The 19,887-nt window shown below is 35.8% G+C and overlaps 1 protein-coding gene across 1 annotated transcript in view; it reads right to left on the bottom strand.

Annotated features, from left to right (window-relative positions):
- The window catches only part of BRD10 (bromodomain containing 10), a gene marked incomplete at both ends in the record, with an annotated part of 89,919 nt that overhangs the window by 59,761 nt on the left and 10,271 nt on the right, over nt 1-19,887 (bottom strand). Inside the window, one exon of the mRNA XM_084239018.1 lies at nt 7,063-7,263. Coding sequence (XP_084095144.1) covers nt 7,063-7,263 — 201 coding nt within the window. The remainder of the gene's footprint in view (nt 1-7,062; nt 7,264-19,887) is intronic.

Genomic DNA, 19,887 nt, shown 5'->3' with positions numbered 1-19,887 from the left:
AAGTGTTGCTCTCTCCTCAATCAACAGGGCCTCTGTTGATGTGCTAATATTGCCTGCTGTTCTATTAGCTTTTACCTAAAGAGGGCCAGACTACCAACCTTATTCAATATGTATTACTCTTTGTTTGATATAGACCATCACCTGCTATTTTCTTTGTCTTGATTTTCAATACTGGCCAAGTAAAATAATAATAGACGAATGCTGGGACTTAGGATTTTTGCAATCTGATATATTTTTATGGCATATATTTTTCTGAAAAGGAAAAATACCTACTCTACTGTGTCAATATTAAAATACACAGTGAAGACTGTATTTGTGATCACAAATCAGACAACTAACTGTTGAACTTTAAATGTTTTTAAAAATAATTACTTATAGGTTTGCAAATAACCAGGTGACTAGCTAAAAATTATCATGTTCATGAGATAACTCAAGTATTATGGTATTAAAATAAATACCAGAATTGTTCAGTTTGCTGCCAATTTGGATTTCTGGGCAGTTCTTGTCTTTTAAGACTGTGTCTATGCAGGTGTCTCTCTTTCCTTTTTTCCCCTTTCCTCAATAAATTTGCCCCCCCACCTCCCAAAAAAAGCATTTCTGAAATAAAGGCTTTTTTTAAACCAAATTAACAAGACGGAAACTTAACCTTCTCACTTATTACCTCAAAGGTTTTCTTGGGGGAAAAATAAAGAGTTGTATCCCTAGGGCTAAAGCATGACTACAGTATAACATTATTTTTGCAGCCTCCCCTGCCTTACAATATGATTTTTCCTTATGATAAATTCAAAATTTTCAGGACTTAATTTTATAGTAGCTGTATTTTCAGTTAGTCTTAAACTCCTGACAGGGTATTAGATTGATACAATTATTAAGAGTGATATAATTTTAGATAGCATGATAGATGGTAACTGTACACAGGGAGGGAGGCTTTGTTTAGCATTCCTATGTATCATATTATTTGTTGCTGCCTAAATGTCACATTTTCCTTCCTTCTGAGAGAAAAGAAAATCTTGGGATAAGCTCATAAGACATTAAACAAACTCTGCTTGTTTCACTAGTTATGTGGCACTTTACAAATTTTAATACTAAAAGTGCACTCTAGTTTTAATGTAACGAATGGAGAGACTAGAATAAGACAAGCATGGGTACTGTTAAATCAATTAAGATCATATCAGATTAAGTAAGAGATGAAGGAACTGAATGGAAGCAGAGAAGACAGAGGTAAATGGGCAGAATCAAGAGAGACTTAAGAAATAAAATTTCAAGATTTGGGGAGGGATATGAACTGTGGGTGAAGAAAAAGAAGACATTAAGGGGATTTCCCGGTGGCTACAGGGGTTAAAGTGTCAGTGCTATCAAGCTATCACCAGTCACTATGGCATGAGTTTGATCCCCGGCCAGGGAAATAACCCACATGGTGCAGCAGACCTCTCACGTCTTGCCCATTGCTTCTCTCAGCAGTGTATTTTAGTAGATCTGCCTGTTCTGTTCCCCACCCTGCCTCTGTTGAATCCTCTCACCCTAGTACCTCTGGCCTATACCCCAGTTCTTGTATGCATAAATAAAAGATAAATCTTAAAAAAAAAAAGGCATTAAGGATGAATCCCAGATTTCTAACATGTACAATCCAAAATACAGTGGTGCCATTCACCAAGATAGGAAAACTATATACAGTATGACCAAGTTTTGGGGGGAAAAGTCATGGATAAACTGTAATAGTCATATAAAGCATTTATGAAATATTTCAACACTGATATGAATTATTTCAACACTGATAAACACAGGTTTTCCTATTGAAAACCTCCCTCTCTAGCTTTTCAGAGGAAAGTAGGGTGATACAGTTATTCTTTTTTTTTTTAAAGATTTATTTATTTATGTATACAAGAATTGGGGTACAGGCCAGAGGTGTATGGGGTGGGGGGTGAGAGGATTCACTAGAGGCAGAGTGGAGAACAGAACAGGCAGATCTACTGAAATACACTCTGAGGGGTGCAGTGGGCGAGTCAGGAGAGGTCTACCGCACCATATGGGTATCTCCCTGGCTGGGGATTGAACTCATGCTGTAATGGCTGCGGAATAGCTTCATAGGTTGTGTCCTAACCCATTGCACCACCAGGGAGGCCCTTAAGTATTTATTCTTTGACTCCCTCTCTGTGAAGCTGTCTTGGGTTATGTACTTTAATAGAAGGTATTCTGCCAATAAAGTGTCTTTGTAACTCTTTTCAGGGTAATAGTAATTAGCCCTTGTTGCTTGCCCTGGTTAACAGCCTCATCTCTTAATATTCTGCTATATTCCAATACCCTTGAAAACAAACCTTCTTTGAATTATTCTAATTTTAATGTGCCACCTATTGCCTGAAAGATGAAAGACACTGATACTGACGCACAAATAGACAGCATATCCAGGGAACATGTTAAGTAAGCAATCAGCGCTGAAACGTAAGAGAAGTGTGAACAAGAAACATGTACGTATGAGGCTTCTGCATATAATTGGTAGGGCATGGAGTAAGCATAACATGAAAAAAGGAAAGGCTTTCGAATGAAAATTTGATAATACATTTGGGCAGTTAAGAGTTAGATGGAACTAATATATTGGAAAATAATACTCAAGAAGGGTAAGAATGATTGGTGAATTAAAAAATTCAAAGATTAATGTGTGGCTGGGAAGTAGGTATATTAAGGTAAACTTGAAGTTATTGTGTATCTTAATATGCATAAGATATTTTATTGCTGTTATTTATTAAGTAGCTCATACAGAACTGGTAATATGTACTACTTTATGAATATAACTCTTCACAACAACTTTAAGAAGATCACATTGTGGCAACAGTCCCTAAAACATTAAAGAACTTTCCAAAACCATATGATTAAAAGCATAGGTGCTCTCTCTCACACACTTCTCTGTTTCTCAATCTTTAAGGAAGACACATACAAGAAAGCTTATTATAGCATTTCATAATAACACAACATTATAAATAATACAAAATATTTACCTCATTAGATAAATGGATAAACTGTAATAGTTATATAACAGCATTTATGAAATAATTCAACACAGATAAATCTCAGATACAAGTTGAGTGAAAACAGAAAGCTGCTATTTATATATTAAAGAATATGGAAAAACAATGCTATATTATCTATGAATATATATCAAAATTAAAAAAATACATGGAAATGACCCCTTTTTGGGGTTATGATGGAGTAACTAGGCCAAACTTAATCTTCCAGTGTAAACAATCACAAAACTAACCAAAAATACAAAACAAATTTTTTTAGATACTAAATATCAAACTGTGACCCCCAAGAAGTGAACCAAATGAGGTGATTTCTACAGCTATCTAGCTTTCTGACTAAAAGGAATTTCCAGACCAAGAGTACAGGAAGGGGGAACCCAAATAATCCATTGGGGCTGAGTTGATGAGGTAGAAAGAGACACCTATAACTTGTGAGATAATCCCAAAAAAAGAAGGAACTACGGAAAAGAGATTTAGATCTCTACACAGGATCCCCTTGATATTTTGCTGAACACTAGACACAATAAATCTTCACAAAGTTTGGCAAGAATCATCAGGAAACTGCAAGCTCAGTCGACTTAGACACAATGAGAAGACCAGCTAGAGTAGAGTCCTCAGTCATTACTTGATGGCATTCAATGGAGACTCCAGGGAAGTCACAGAAGTAGGCCTAAGTAGTAAGGCTGTGCTGGAATGAAGGCTATTCTAGACATGCACTTATATAGCTTTAATTCATAAATGACCATGAAACTCATCTATAAGGACTTAACTCTCTGCCATTATAAAGTCCAAAGTTCTTTATAGAAAGTACATAAAGGGGCCTCCCTGGTGCCACAGGGGTTAGTCTTAGCACTATCAAGCTATTGCTAGCCACTGCAGCATAAGTTAGATCCCCAGCCAGGGAGCTAACCCATATGGTGCAACAGACCTCTCCTGTTTCACCCACTGCTCCCCTCAGCAGAGTATTTCAGTAGATTTGGCTGTTTTGCTCCCCACTCTGTCTCTAGTGAATCCTCTCACCCCCCATATCTCTGGCTTAGACCCTAGTGCTTGTATGTATAAATAAAAATAAATTCCTGAAAAAAAATACACAAAAATCCAGATATTCAACAAGTTAACATTCACAATGTCCACAATGAAAAAAATGCCACTCTTAAAGTGCTAACAGGAAAAAAAATGTGCTCATAAGAGGAAAAAAAAAAAAACAACCACTTTTAGTGATGAAAAAGTCATTTTTTCAACAAATGATACTAAGACAACTGGATACCCATATGGAAAAAAATGAACTTTTGTCCTTACCTCATACCACATACAAAAATTAACTTTAAATTGATCATAGAACTAACTACACACAAAATATGCAAATTTCGGGGTGGGGGGAGGAGAAAATCTTCGTAACCTAAGCAAGATAACTTAGGTAACTAAAAGTACAAAACATTAAAAAAATTGGTAAACTTAAAGATTTTCCCCCTCCATTTTTCCCTCAAAATTTACTGAAAATCGGGCAAGGGGTTAAGTGTCAGCACCATGAAGCTATCCATAGCCATTGCAACAGGAGTTCAATCCCTGGCAGGAAGCTAACCCTCATGGCACAGCAGACCTCTCCTGTCTTGCCGACTACTCCCCTCAGCAGTATATTTCAATCTGCCTGTTCTACTCCCCACCCTGTCTCTGGTGAATACTCTTGCCCATCCCTCCTCCCAACTTGTGGCCTGCACCCCAGCTGTGTATGCATAAATAAATAAAACAAATTTTTAAAAAAAGGTTATGTTAAAAAAAAAAAACTTACTGAAAATGAAAAGGTGGTCCATGAATGGGAAGAAAATATCTGTAAAGCATATATATATATGTGTGTATATATATATATCTAACATACATATATCTGACAAGACTTATATCCAGAATATATGAGAATTCTTGTAAGTTTATAATAAAAAGTCAAGATACAGCTTTCTGCTGGGGACAGAGAAAGCACAGGGAATCTTGACTATATATTTCCCTTATTAAAAAATTGCTGGATAATGGGTTGATAGGCATGTATTATAATTTTATTTATTCTTTCTCCAAGTTTAAAAATATGAACAGGGGCCTCCCCTGGTGGCGCAGGCAGTTGAGCGCCGCACTGTGAAGTTATCCACAGCCTCTGCAGTCCGGTTCGATCCCCACCAGCCGGCGAGGGTCCCACATGGTGTGGCAGACCTCTCCTGTTGTGCCCGCTGCTCCCCTCAGCAGTGTATTTCGTCAGTCTGACTGTTCTACTCCCTGATCTGTCTCTGGTGAACCCTCTCACCCTCCCGCACATCTGGCCTGTACCCCAGTTCTTGTATAAATAAATAAAATAAATCTTTAAAAAAAATAAAAATAAAAATATGAACAAGTAAAAGGAAAAAGTTAATACTACCAAAGAGATAGCTTAATCTTTATTAAAGTATCATTACGTATTATTTCATTAAATTATCAGTCACTAAAACTAAGATACTTAATGGAGGATTTTCCACTCATGTCTTATTCACCTATGTCAATGTGATGTTAAGCACAGAAAACACATAAATACATAAAATTAGAGGGAAAATCAGTTATTTCTAGTTCTCTAATAGCCATTCTTATGTGACTGTCTCCTTCATCACTCCAAACAACTTAAAACAAACAAACAAACAACAAAAAACCGGAGTTCACTAATCTTTCCCAACACCATAGATTCAAGTTCTTCCATTTTCTTTGTTGGCTCCATATTACTAGTTATAAGGATAGCATATTGCTGAGAAGTACAAGTTACACAGCCAAACTATCCAGGTTCATATTTTGACTTTACTATTCAAAAATTGTCTGACCTTGAGAAAATTACTTAATCTCTCTGTGCCTACAGATAAATGAATACATATAAGGTGCTTAGACCTAACCAAATAGCCAAATACATGTTAACCATTGTTTTTAAAATATCATCTTATTGCTACTATTACAACTACTTCCTGACTCATCTTTGTCTTTTCTCTGTTCTCCCTGTATCAATGAAGATACTAAATAACTTATTTGTTCTTAGCTCAATATGACCTCTTCCTATTTCTGACCATCCTCAGTGGAGTTTTAGACTACAATATACTTCCTACAAGCCTTCTTTTTCTAAAATTTGTCTCCATTCCAATCTATTACACACTAATGTCAGATTAATTTTTATCCTTTTTCCATGAAACCCTTTTTCTCATAGCAGAAGTAGTAGCCTGAGGTACTGCACAAGGAAAAGAAGGTATTTCACAGTGGGTTTCCAATCAATAACTTCTATAAAGAGTATGACTGTAGACAGTCTTAAGGTAGAGTTTTAATTTTACAAATGTAAAAGCCACAATTATTAATATGAGAGGAACAACAATATAAGTTGCTTTTGAGTAGCAGTTAGCAGTTCCCTATTACATCAGTAATCACTCACTCCTATCAGAGATGTGATTTAGACAATAATTATTATTATTTTTGAGTAACCACTTACCTCTCTAGGTCCTAGACTTGTTATATATGTATCATCAGTCTATTTTCTAGTCTTTGAAAGGTAATACTAATAAATACAACATTCTTTACTGACGAGCTCAGTATAAGCAGAGCTATCCAGTAAATTACTATCAATGGATGAACTGGAAGAGATGAACCTATGTCATTCTGAACTACGTAATCTCTGGAGTTTCTCCTAATTTAAAAAGTTTCTAATTCTACTCTAAAGCTGTATAAATCTATATGAAATTCCTCTAATTTAAAAGTTTTAATCTACTTGACAATACTTCTAGAAATCCAGAAAGCATTCTGAAATCTTTTATAAAAATTATTCTGGCATAGCTTCAAAGTAATTTGGTTAAAAATCTAAAACAGTATTTTCCAACAAATTTTATTGTGATATTCCATTATGAACTCATACTTTGGTGACGATGTCTTTTGGAACACTACTAAAATAGGCCCAGAAGTTTGACATGGGCATACAAAAATTACACAGCTACTCTTTGAAAAATAGATCCTGGAAATTTGAGCAACATGAAACTTAATTTTTTTTTTTAACATTTACCTTTTTTCTTCTTTTGCTCTCAGCTGTTCTTCCTGTCTCAAAACTTGAACCATTATAGATTCAAAAACTCCACTTGTCAAGCCTGCCAAACTTCGCGGAGTTGACCGACGCCTTGTTGAAGTACATGCAGTTCCCTTCTCATCCTCCAATCCATAATAGCCTCTAGATGTAACTGCTATCGTTGTCTTTTCTCTCAAGTGCCTTGGAGAATAAGAAGTCAATTCACAAGGTCAAATCTTCTGGGTAAACAATAATCCCCCTCAACCAGTACCTCAATAATTCTTTTTGCTACCTACATAAAAGTGTTAGTTAAACCTTACTGAGGTATTCTCCAGATTTTTACCTTCCCTACATTAATTCTAATTTTCCTTACTTATGTTTTAAAATCAGTCTGATAGTCCCTTCCCTACGATAAAATACAAAACAAAACTGAAACATTAAAATTAAGAACTAACCCACTGTATCTTTAACAAAAAAAATTTTATTTTTACAAAAGCAAATGTAGTTTATATCTCTTCATATGTTTCATGCTATCTATCATTGATATGGGAAAACATACAGTACCAAAAAATTGGGAAGAGAAAATTCACATACAGAAATGCTTTGAAGAAATAAATGAAGCACTATAATACATAACTATAAGTTGTAATTATTACAATAGATAATTGCAGTTTGGAAACCTTTTGCCAAAACTTAATCTAGGAATCTAGGATTCCTCTTCAACCTTACCACCAAATGTCTTCTTACTTTACAGTATTTTATTAACATACTTAGATGCTAATGCTTAAAGATAATGAGTCTACTTAGTTATCCATATATTCATGTAGTTAATTTGAAATCACTAAGACCATTTACAATGGAGAAATATTAATCTTATAAAGTTTTTAAGTCTAGGTTAAAAACTGACTTGAATTTTTATCTATATGACAGTTAATTGTAAAAGAGAATCAGGGAAAATATCTGCTCTTCTGCCTTTGTAAAATATGTCAGTATGAAAGGTTTTGTACAAGTAGTTTTAAATGGCAAAATGAAGTCAATATTCAAAGCATTCAATATGTTGTGTAAGATACCTCTATAAATTAAAAATTGACCCTGTAATCATATTTTCCTACTTCAGGCGTTTTAAAAAAACTTAACATTGGATAAAGGTTCATCAAATGATAAATCTTTATGATATGAAATAAAAATCAAACACCTTGGCCTATGTTCACATTGGTTTATTACTCTAAGTTATAATAATCCCTCTCTCATGCCATGTAGATTCTAAGAATTGTATGACTGCAAGGTTCTGAATTGTGGCACTATTATGGGTTTTCTTTGTTATAAAGGGATAACATCTAAAGTATTCAGCTTTAGACAAAACATAAACATTTAAACTGGCTTTCTAGTAATGCTGAATAATTTGGGCTAATTTATACATCCTGTTTCAAATTAATTCTTTCATGCACAATAGCTGGGAGCAAGCACTGTGGGCCCAAGGAAAGTTAGTGGGCAATAACAGATACTGAGGGGTGATATTTTAGTTCACTTTAGTATGGTTGTTATAACTGATGAACTTCCCAGTTTTGCAATTTTAATTCCTCATTAATACTAATTGAAGAGAACATTAATGGACACTATTACACTGAAACATGATGACATCCTAGAAGTGTCAGTGTGTGTGGAACACTGGAAATAAGGAGAGTTGAGGGAAACAGTCAGTGGCTAAACTATTTTGTAAACAAGCCTTTAATGTCCTTTAATGTCAATTTTATAAGTAGAAGATTAATTTTCAAACAGTATTTTCTTAGAAAACCAAAGAGAATTTAGTATCTTTTACTTCTCACCAGAAATAAAAATCTGTAAACTTTGATAGTTACCATTCATGATTAAAATGCAATAAGGAAAACTGTTTTCTCTAATGCCAACATGTAAACATTAAAGAGAATATTACTCAAGTGCTGAAGAGGGTATAAGGAGAGAAAAATTCTCACATAGTATTAGCAGGTGTGCATAAAATTGACATAGCCTTTTTTGGGGAGGTCAATTTGGTAATATTTGTTAAGATTCAACATGCACTTATCCTTTGACCCATCATACTTGTAGGAATGTATCCAACAGACATGTCTCTGTACCTGTGAGCAATAAAACACACACACACACTCACTCACTCACTCACACACAGAGTTTGTTATTTACAAGGAACAACCTGGAAACATAAATGTCCTTCTATATAACAAAGAACAGGTCCTCCCCGGTGGTGCAGCGGGTTGAAAGCAGCCCTGTGAAGCTGTCCACAGCCTCTGCAGCACCGGTTTGATTCCCGCCTGGCCAGAGAAGAGTCCCACATGGCGCAACAGAACTCTCCTGTCTCACCCTCTGCTCCCCTCAGCAGTGTATTTTGGTCCTTCTGCCTGTTCTGCTCCCTGCTCTGTCTCTGGTGGATTCTCTCACTCTCCCACACCTCTGTCCCGTACCCCAGTGCTTGTATAAATAAATCTTTAAAAACTTAAAAAAAAATAATAAAAGATTGTGTGCTACAACATGGAATACCATGTACCTCTTGAAAGAAATTAGGAAAGCTGTGTGCACTCCCTGTAAAAGATCTCTCTCTGTATTGCACTGTTGAGTGGGGAAAAAAAGTCTCTAAACAAAGTATAACTTTTAACCCCAAAATTATTATATACATGTATACATAAACATACATATGGTGCCAAATACTGTTTATGTACAAGCTCAAACTTTCATCAACCATTAATATCTCTTTATGACAGGTTCCTCTTGATCTCCCTATATAGGCTATCCTCCATGCAACCCAGTAAATCAGGTCATACTGTTTCCCTGCTCTGCGTCCTCCAAAGCATTCCAATTACACTTAAAGTATAATCCAAAGTTCTAATGGTTTAGAAGATCTAGTGTGATATGGCTCCAGTTTACCTGGCTAGACCTCGTTTTCTACCTGATTATTCTCAGTACAATTTCTGCTTTGCAGTTGATTTCTCTCCTGGTAAGGCACTTTTCTCTTAAGATATTTATATTACTAGGAATTATTGCTTCAATCAAGTCTCTGTTCAAAATGTGACCACATTTGAGGACTTCTTGACCAATGTTACTAGTAAAGGATCCCCTGTCACTCTCTATTGCCTTATAAGGATTTTTTTCATGTTACTTATCAATATACTGCATTATATAATTATCCAATTATTTAATAATTATCTATCTCCACATCAGAACAAAAGCTCTAAGAGGATAAGAACTTTGTTTTGTTAATGGCTACATCTTCAGACCTCAAATTGTGCCATCATATCTATATCTACCTACCTACCTACCTACACACACACACACACACACAGTGGAGTACTTACAAGGATACAAATCAAACTGTTTTTAATTTCAAATTTACATTCACAAAGTTGAAAAATTGCAGGCATTTCATTTGTCCATAGTAAGAGAATCCTGATGAAACATTTGTTACTACTTGCATTTCATTTATCAGAGAATAAAATGCAATAAGATATAAATTTTACCTACAAATGACAATTGTTAGATTATTAATCAAAGATCAAATAACTGCCTAAAATAACTTTCCCTTTCATAAATTCAAGTGCTTTTCCTACCTATTAGGAAAATCATCTTATAAAATTAAGCTGACAATAGCTTGCAAATAACAGATTGCTGACAAGCAAAAATTAAGCAGTAATTATGGCTGACTCATTGAGTTTTATAATTATGCTTTCTATTTTTTTTTCCTCATAAAGAATGATACACCTAACCCATGTTGTTAATACATTCCAAATTTTGGAATTCAGAGGCTCAATTCTGGTTTCGCTTATAAGAATATTAAGAAGGAAGTGAACTGATATTAAGTTTTATTTATGGTGAATATATGAATTAATGCTGGCACCCTCCAAAAAGGTAGCATTTGGAATGATTTCCATTATGTGATGTGGTGGTGTTGTTATCAAAACAATGTAAATATGTCACCTACAAAAACTGTATCTGCATAATTAAACTTAGAAACAATGCTCTAACCTGCTTTTAAATATTGTAAATGAAGAGATTCAGTCACTTTTTACTTAAAAATACTAAAATGCAACATAATCCTTAGGGTTCTAGCAAGATAGAGATAATACTAAAAAGGAGATTGTGGTTTAACGAAGGAACTATTTACAAAGGTGCAAGCAAAGTTAAGGGAAACTAGGAAGGAAAGCACTCCTGGGCTAGCCAGGAAGTTACTGTTACTCTAAGTCCAATAGGAGAAGGGGAGTGATTCATTATTGGAACCAAAAAAACCGTCATTGATTGTGGAAAATGGTCAAACAACGATGGGGCATAGTTACTGACAATCTGCAGTTCAGCAAAGAATCAATATCCCTACCTCTCTGGCCTCCTGCCAGAGCCTTCTATTGACTAAACCCAATCAGAATCCAGAAGGCAGATCAGATGATGTAATTTAGAAATCAGACTCATGGGGTAAAAAGCAAGTCCACAAGGGTGAAGAATGGCTTTAAAGGGGTAAGTGAAGATTATCCAGTGCAACAAAACCTTGGTATTAGTTTTCTATAGCAACTTTTTGAAATTAAGAAAGATAATTTACAACAAAATTTTTGCATATTTGATAAAGTATCATGAAGTAGTCAGGCTAGCCTGCAACACTGTTCTTCCACATACATTCATGTATCTTTTTTTAAAATTAAGTTTATTATTTATATATATTTCACATCACTCTTCATTTTTGTACAATGTATGCTTTCCCAAGTGTAGTCCCTATAAAATCTGCACCACCAGTTCATCCATGCACCATTACCATAGTCCCTTGTGCTCGTCCCTTCCCCCTTGATCCCTATCCCTCCCCCTCCCCTGCAGAATGTTTCTGATTTATAGTTGCCTGTTAATTTTGGGTTTTTATTTATTTATTTATTTCCTGATCCCTTATTTGGTTCACCTGTAATCCTCCTCTATTGAAACCATCCAGTATTTTTCTTTTTCCTTCTGACTAATTTCAGTGAGCATAATCCCTTCCAGCTCCATTCAAGGTGCTGCGAATGTAGTAAGTTTGTCTTTTTGATTGCTGAATAGTATTCCATTGTGCATATATAACACATCTTCTTGATCCAGTCATCTATTTGGGGTAATTTGGGTTTTCATATCTTACCTGTTGTAAATAGTGCTGCAATAAACATATGGGTGCAGGTTTCCTTTTGAATTAATGTTTTGTGTTCTTTGGGTATATTCCTAGGAGTGGAAATGCTGGGTCATATGGTAGCTCCATTTTTAGCAGTTTGAGGAACCTCCACACAGCTTTCCATAGTGGTTGCACCACTTTGCATTTCCACCAGCAGTGTAGGAGAGTTCCTTTTTCTCTAGATCCTCACCAATATTTGTTGTTGCTAGTTTTTTTTTTTTTTTTTTTTTTTATAGAGGCATGTTTTCTTTCGTTCGTTCTTTCTTTCTTTCGTTTATACATGCACTGGGTACAGTCAGAAGCGAGGGAGGGTGAGAGAATTCACCAGAGCCAGAGCGGGGAGCAGAGCAGGCAGAAGGACCGAAGCACACTGCTGAGGGGAGCAGCGGGCGGCAGGAGAGGTCTGCGCGCCATGCGGGACCCTCTTCTGGTGGCCGGGGAGCAGCCGGGGATCGAACCGGCGCCGCAGAGGCCGCGGGCTGCTTCGCAACCCAGCGCTCAACCGCTGCGCCACCATGGAGGCCCTGTTGTTGCTAGTTTTTTAATATGTGCCATTGTCACTGGTGTAAGGTGGTATTGTGGCTTTGATTTGCAATTCCCTGATTATAAGTGATATCAGACATTTTTTCATATACCTGTTGGCCATTTGCATTTCCTCTTTGGAGAAGTGTCTATTTAGCTCTTCTGCCCATTTTTTGACTAGATTATTTACTTTGTTTCTGTTGAGTAGTGTGAGCTCTTTGCAGATCTTTGTGATCAGTTCCTAAGAGTTGTATGGAGTGCAAAAATTTTCTTCCAATCAGTAGGGATTCATGTATCTTTATGAGTTCTAACAAGAGTAGTCATTAAAAACAAGTACCAAAATACACTTAAAACAAGCCTTTCCTATAATAGCTCTACAGACAAGAATTAAACTGAGATTTTTAAAACTAATGAAATATCACAATCCTCTCATCAAAACTCTTTTTGTAACATAAGGTTTAAAACTTATTTTAAAGCGTGCTTAGTCTTTTCATTTTTAAACATCTAGTAGTTTATGTTTTATAAAATAAAATGTATGTTTTACATTACATAAAACTAACAGTACAGAAGATATGCATACTCAATTTTTTTTCTGCTTGGGAAACCAGCTCATAAGTTTGGAGACCACTGTCCTCATCTGAAGCTACATATCTGCTAACCAAACACTTTTCAGAAAAGAAGTCTTCATCCCTATACCAAAAAGCATTTATTATAGACTATTAAATGTATTTCCCATTTTGTCTTTACTTCTATTCTCTCAGTTGTTACTCCTATTCCCCTGCATTTTTATCTCATGTTCACCTAGACTTCCAGTTCCTTGTTTGATTTCTTCATTTTGCTCTAACATAATTCATGCTCTTTTAGCTATTCACACAAACAACTAGATGGAATCCATCACACATGAATAATCAATACCATAGCTCATCATCCTTGACCAATTATCTTTGTTTCAGCACATACTCTCTTTCTCTGACCTAAATTTAGGCATAACTTTAGGGATAATCCAGTAATAAGGAAAAAACACTGCAAGAGAAGAAGAAGACTAAAAGATATGTTCAGAAATAGCTTACGAAATAGCATAGTAGAGGACAAAGGAGAAAAGTTTTATATACTAGGTAATCTAAATTATTTCTCCAGAGAGATGGAGAAAGGACTGGTAAAAGTCAAAGATTAAGCAAGAAGGTACTCACTAGTAAAATTCAAGTGGACAACTTTAATAAGGGGTTAATTACAAAGAATCTTTTAAGTTAAAAAAATCTTCAAAGACTTTGTTATTATATTAAGTGGCACTAAATAAGTGACATAATTTTCCCCAAAACAACCGATGGTCTCAACTAATTTTTAAAAACCCGAACATTTTGTTCAGAATAAATTTCATTTCATTTCTTGATTTGGTCTTTCCAATTTAAGGATCCTACAATGGTAAATGTAAAGTTTTTATTTACGTAGAAATGGTATTTTAAAAGTACCTTAACAACATATCGACTTTGATAAGCACTTTTAAAAATTCAGGATTGTTCTGCTGAACATCCTACTACCACTCCAGCTATTCCTTACCACACAAAGCAATTTGGAGTTCTCAAATAAAGGCTGAACAGAAGGATCCATAGGGGTCACTAATTCTCATGTTGTCATGTTCATGTTCCTGAGACAATACTAAAGTTGAGATAAATATGTAAAGAGGGCAGATAGATACCATGGCTTCCTGTTCTTAGCCAACTCTTTTAAATAACTGCCAAGTATTGATGAGACTTTAACATAGCAGACTGCAAATGCAAGACACTTTTCAGTTTCAGGCAATAGCACAGAGGAAAGATAGGAAAGGGAGGGTAAGTCTTACTCCCAGTCACTTGAAATAACAGGTTATAACAGAGATGTAGGCACCTGGCAAAAGCTGAAGACATAATTGAAATTAGAAGTATGTGGCAAGTGGATATCATTACGGTGTTCATAAGTAACGTTACCAACTTCTCCATCTTTCATTTCAAGAATGGGAATGTCATTTGTACTCCCTACAGATCAGTAATTTATACTTTTTTTCTCACCTAGTGAGACCAAAACATGGGTAGTGCGAATGTTGATTCCACTATTATTAGAGAGTATACCATATAATTAAGGAGTGTCTTCTGGAAAAATAAATACATGTAAAATTTTACTTCTGGAAAATTAAAATAAAATCATTTGGGAGGCCTCATCTTACCAAATATTAAAAATAGATTGTGAAGTCACAATAATAAAACATTTAGTACCAAAAGATAAATAACCACAATAAAGAGTTCCAAAATACATCCTAATACACCAGGAATTTAACGTATTATAAAAAATATAATCAAAGCAATGGAAAAAGTGATGCTGTGAAAACTGGTTGAATGTAAGAAAAAAAATAAAGCTCATTTTCAACCTCATTCCTTGGCCAAAACAATCCAGACAGATCCATTAATTTGTTCATTCATTCACTTACTCCTTAACTCAATTCATATGAATTAAATACTTAGAGGTAGTGGGCTAACTGTTGGTATTAATACTTAACAGACAAAAGTCCTGTCCTCACTGAGCTTACATGCTAAGTGAGATGATCTACAAAGCATTGAGTAAACAAATACATACATACATAAGGTATAACTGTAAGTTCCATAAAAGGTAGTCAAGGACAATTTCTCTGAGAACGTGATAGGAGGAATCAGCTATGACAAATACAGAACAAAAGCCACAGAGAATGAAGAGTTTAAGATAAATAAGCAAGTATAAAAGTGTTGAGGTGAAAACTGCCTTGGAAGATATGTACAAAACAATAAGACAAACTCTGTTACAGCCTAAGGTGATAATGAAGTACTTTAAGTGGTGTAATGACTTATTTTAATGCATTTTTTAAAGTTCACCCTGGCTACTGAGTACAAAAATTAAGAGAAAAAAGCAGATTAGTAGACTAAGTCAGAAAACTACAGCAGTACTCCTATGTTTATTGCAGAACTACTTACAATAGGTAAGATATGGAAACAACCTAAATCCGCAAAAACAGATGACTAGATCAAGAAGATACGATATATATATATATATATATATATACACACACACACACAATGGAATACCATTCAGCAATCAAAAAAGATAAACTCATGCCATTTGCAGCCAACATGGATGGAGTTGGAAGGGATTATGCTCAGTAAAATAAGTCAGAAGGAAAAAAGTAAAATGTGAGATGGTTGCACTTACAGGAGGAATCTAGGGAAACCAAACAAGGGGCCAGAAAAAAAAAAAAAAAAGACAAAAGCAAAGAAGCAGGCAAACCATAAGTCAGAGACACACAGCAGGGGAGGGGAATGGAGGAAGGGATCAAAACAGGGGAGTGAAGGGACCTCCCTGGTGATGCAAGGGTTTAAGCATCAGCACTATGAAGCAATCTGCAGCCACTGCAGCCAGAGTTTGATCCCCAGCCAGGGAGGTGAACCATATGGCACAGCGACCTTGCCTGTCTTGCCCACTGCTCCTCTCAGCAGTGTATTTCATTTAGTAGATCTGCCTATTCTACTCCCCGCTCTGTTTCTGGTGAATCCTCTCACCGCCCCCCCTTCCAGCCCCCACCTGCACCTCTGGCCTGTACCCTAGTTCCTGTATGCATAAATCAATCAATAAAAACAAAACAAAACAAAACAAAACAAGGGAGGGAGGAGTGCAACGTTCACAGATGACCTGGTGATGGGAATTTTATGGGGATTACAGCTGGGGGAGAAATAAAAAATGAACAATGATGTAAAAAAAATATTAAAAATTAAAAAATGGAAACTACAGTAGTATTCCAAGCAAGATATGATAATGGTGTGTACTTAAGTGGTGACAGTGTAGAGAAATGGACAAGATTTAAAATATACTTTCAAGGAAGAAAGTTCAGAACAGGTGGATATGCTTATAAGGGAAATAACTGAAAAGAAAGAAACAATGAAAAACACTAGATTTTGGTGAGAACAACATGATAGACAGTGGAATCATTTAATCAGAAGGTAAGAATAGGCTTAGAGAAGCAAGACAAAGCAAACTAAAAGTTCAGTTTTGAGGATGCTAAAATCTGAGATGGTTATTAGACACACAAATGAATATAAGAAACTAGTAACAGTAGTAGCCCTTTAATAGTAGGGATCCAGGTGACTTACAAGATAAAGAGAAATTTTTCATTGTAGTACCAGTTATACTGTTTATTTTTGCCACCAGATGTACATTCTATTTTAATATTTTTTAAAGATTTATTTATTTTTATACAAGAACTGGAGTACAGGCCAGATGCTCAGGAGGGTGAGAGGATTCACCAGAGACAGAGTGGGGAACAGAACAGGCAGACTGAAGAAATACACTGCTGAAGGGAGCAGTGGGAGCGACAGAAGAGGTCTGCTTCGCCATGTGGGATTCTTGCCGGCCAGCTGGCCGGGATCTAACCCACGCTACAGAGGCTGCAGACACAGCCTGCACCACAAGGGAGGCCCACTATTTTACAGTGTGGCGCTCAACCGCCTGCACCACAAGGGAGGCCCACTATTTTAAAAATAAACCATAAGACACTTGCCACTGGATTGATAAACAAAGAACCATGTGTGTAACGATTACACTTAAACTAGGTGGATTTTCACAGTAAATGTATTTTATATGAATAATTATTTTTATTTTATTTTTTTAATTTTAATTTTTTTTTTCTGTATTCTGCTCTTGCTGGGTATAATGTTTTATATAAGTTAATTCAAGTTTAGTTATAGCATTTTAAAACTCTTTGGTATCTTACTGACTTTTGTTCCAATAATTTCTTTGAGACTGGTTTTAATGTTTCCAATCATGATTGTGGACTAAGCTAATTCTCCCCTTAGTTAAATCAATTTTTGCATCATGCATTTTGAATAATTATTTTTAATAATTTATAGTAAATATTGTCAATCCTACCGTACACATCTTAATGCTTCTCCTACCTTGAAATCTTTTATGAATCTTTTCTCCCAGAGTATCCTTCTCAAATGGAAAGGCTTCTTTCTCTCAGTCCCTATACCTCTTATTCATAAGGAATATAGCACAGGAATTAAGCACCTGGGTTCTGAAGCCAAATAATCTGACTTCAAATCCAGATTCTGCCACTAACTGGTTGAACAAATTAATCTTTCTGTACCTAAGTTTCTTCATTTGTGAAGTAAGTTTTGTCACTCACTTATTACCGCGAAAGTAGTTGTGGGGATTACATAAATTAATATAGGTAAAGTCCTTCAAATAGAGGCATTATTAAAATCATAAGTATAGTGTTATTTCAAAACTTCTTTTGGGCTTTTGTGTTTTAAAAGGCAGAAAAGCAGGTTCTATTTCTATCTCTTCTGTACACTGGCAAATTAACCACCAGTACTGCTGAAAAGGATAGCTATAAAATACAGTCCCAAATTTGTTTAACTAGAAACATGGAAACATATTTTTGGGCCTCCCCTGGTGGCGGAGGTAGTTGAGCGCAGTGCTGTAAAGCTGTCCGCAGCCTCTGCAGCACCAGATGGATCCCAGCCAACCAGTGAGGGTCCCACATGGCACAGCAAATCTCTCCTGTCACGCCCACTGCTCCCCTCAGCAGTGTATTTGGTCAGTCTGCCTGTTCTGTTCCCCGCTGTCTCTGGTGAATCCTCTCAACCTCCCGCAAATCTCGTCTGTACCCCAGTTCTTGTATAAATAAATACATAAATAAATCTTTAAAAAAAAAAACCCAACATATTTTTAAGGGTCTCCCTGGTGGCACAAGCAGTTAAGCACCCCACTATGAAGCAATCCGCAGCCTCTGCAGCAAGAGTTCGATCCCCAGCTGGCCAGGGAGCAACCCACATGGCACAGCAGACCTCTCCTGTCTCCCCCCCGCTGCTCCCCTCAGCAGTGTATTTCAGTCACTCTGCATTAGGATAAGAACCTAATCCATGCTGAAGAGACAGGAAGAGATGTGCAAAGTTTTCCTGAGATGACAATTTTGCTGATTCAAAAAAACAAGTGGGACTTTTGACTTGATATAACAGAGAATTTTATTTGATCTTTTTTCATATGCTCACTTAATTTGTTAGTTCAAACAACTATTTATGTATGCCCAAGTTCCTGGAGATATAATGGTAGATAAGACAGATCCTCTGCCCTCATGAGGATCAAAATAGAGATAGGAAGAGAGATACATCCTAACAGAGTGTGTTTTTCTTTTTTGGTTTCATTGTGTTTTTTAAGATGCCACAAACATATAAAACAAAAAAATCATGGAGCACAAGGGAAAAATATTCTGTATCAGCATTCATAGAGCGGTTGTTATCTGAGCTGAGCTTCAAATAATCATCAGAATTTTATTAGACATAGAAAAAAGAATTCCAAAGAGAAGGCAGTACTCCAGATGTCTTGAAACTATTCTGAATTTGATGAAGTTCATGATTAAGGACTGTGAATGGCATTCTACAGAAAGTCAATGTCTATAAATTAAAAGTATGTGAACAATCATAATATGTAGATTTATTTGAATCCTGATTCAAAAAACAAAATTTTTTTTTTAATTATAGTTTTGAAAATTTGGGAAGAACACAGACTAGATATTTGCTATTAAATTGTTTTTGGTGGGATATGGTGTTGTAATTGCTATATTCTAATGAAAATAAATGAAATTTTATTTATTTTTTAAAGATGTTATTATTTTTTAAAGATTTATTCATTTTTGCACACAGAACTGGGGTACAGGCCAGAGGTACGGGGGTAGGGGGGATGAGAGGGTTCACCAGAGACACAGTGGGGAGCAGAACATTCACCAGAGGCAGACTGACTGAAATACACTGCTGAGGGGAGCAGTGGGCAAGACAGGAGAGGTCTGCTGCACCATGTGGGTTAGCTCCCTGGCAGGGGATTGAACTAGTGCTGCAGTGGCTGTGGAGAGCTTCATAATGCTGCATCTTAACCCTTTGCGCCACCAGGGAGGGCCAATGAATGAAATTTTAAATAAAAGTATCCTCATCTCTGAGACTTACAAATAAAGCATTTACAGAATCACCTGCTATCACTTTTGACCAGTTACTTCATTGTCATATTGCATATTAAGTCTTAAGTGTATGAATCTGCTTCTCACTTCTTCCTTCTTTTAATTTCAATTGTAACCCCAAATTATGCTA

The sequence above is a fragment of the Talpa europaea genome (assembly GCF_964194135.1).
Source record: "Talpa europaea genome assembly, chromosome: 7".
Taxonomy (NCBI): Eukaryota; Metazoa; Chordata; class Mammalia; order Eulipotyphla; family Talpidae; genus Talpa; species Talpa europaea.
The sequence above is the reverse complement of the archived record's forward strand: the minus strand, read 5'-3'. Positions and strand labels throughout refer to the sequence as shown.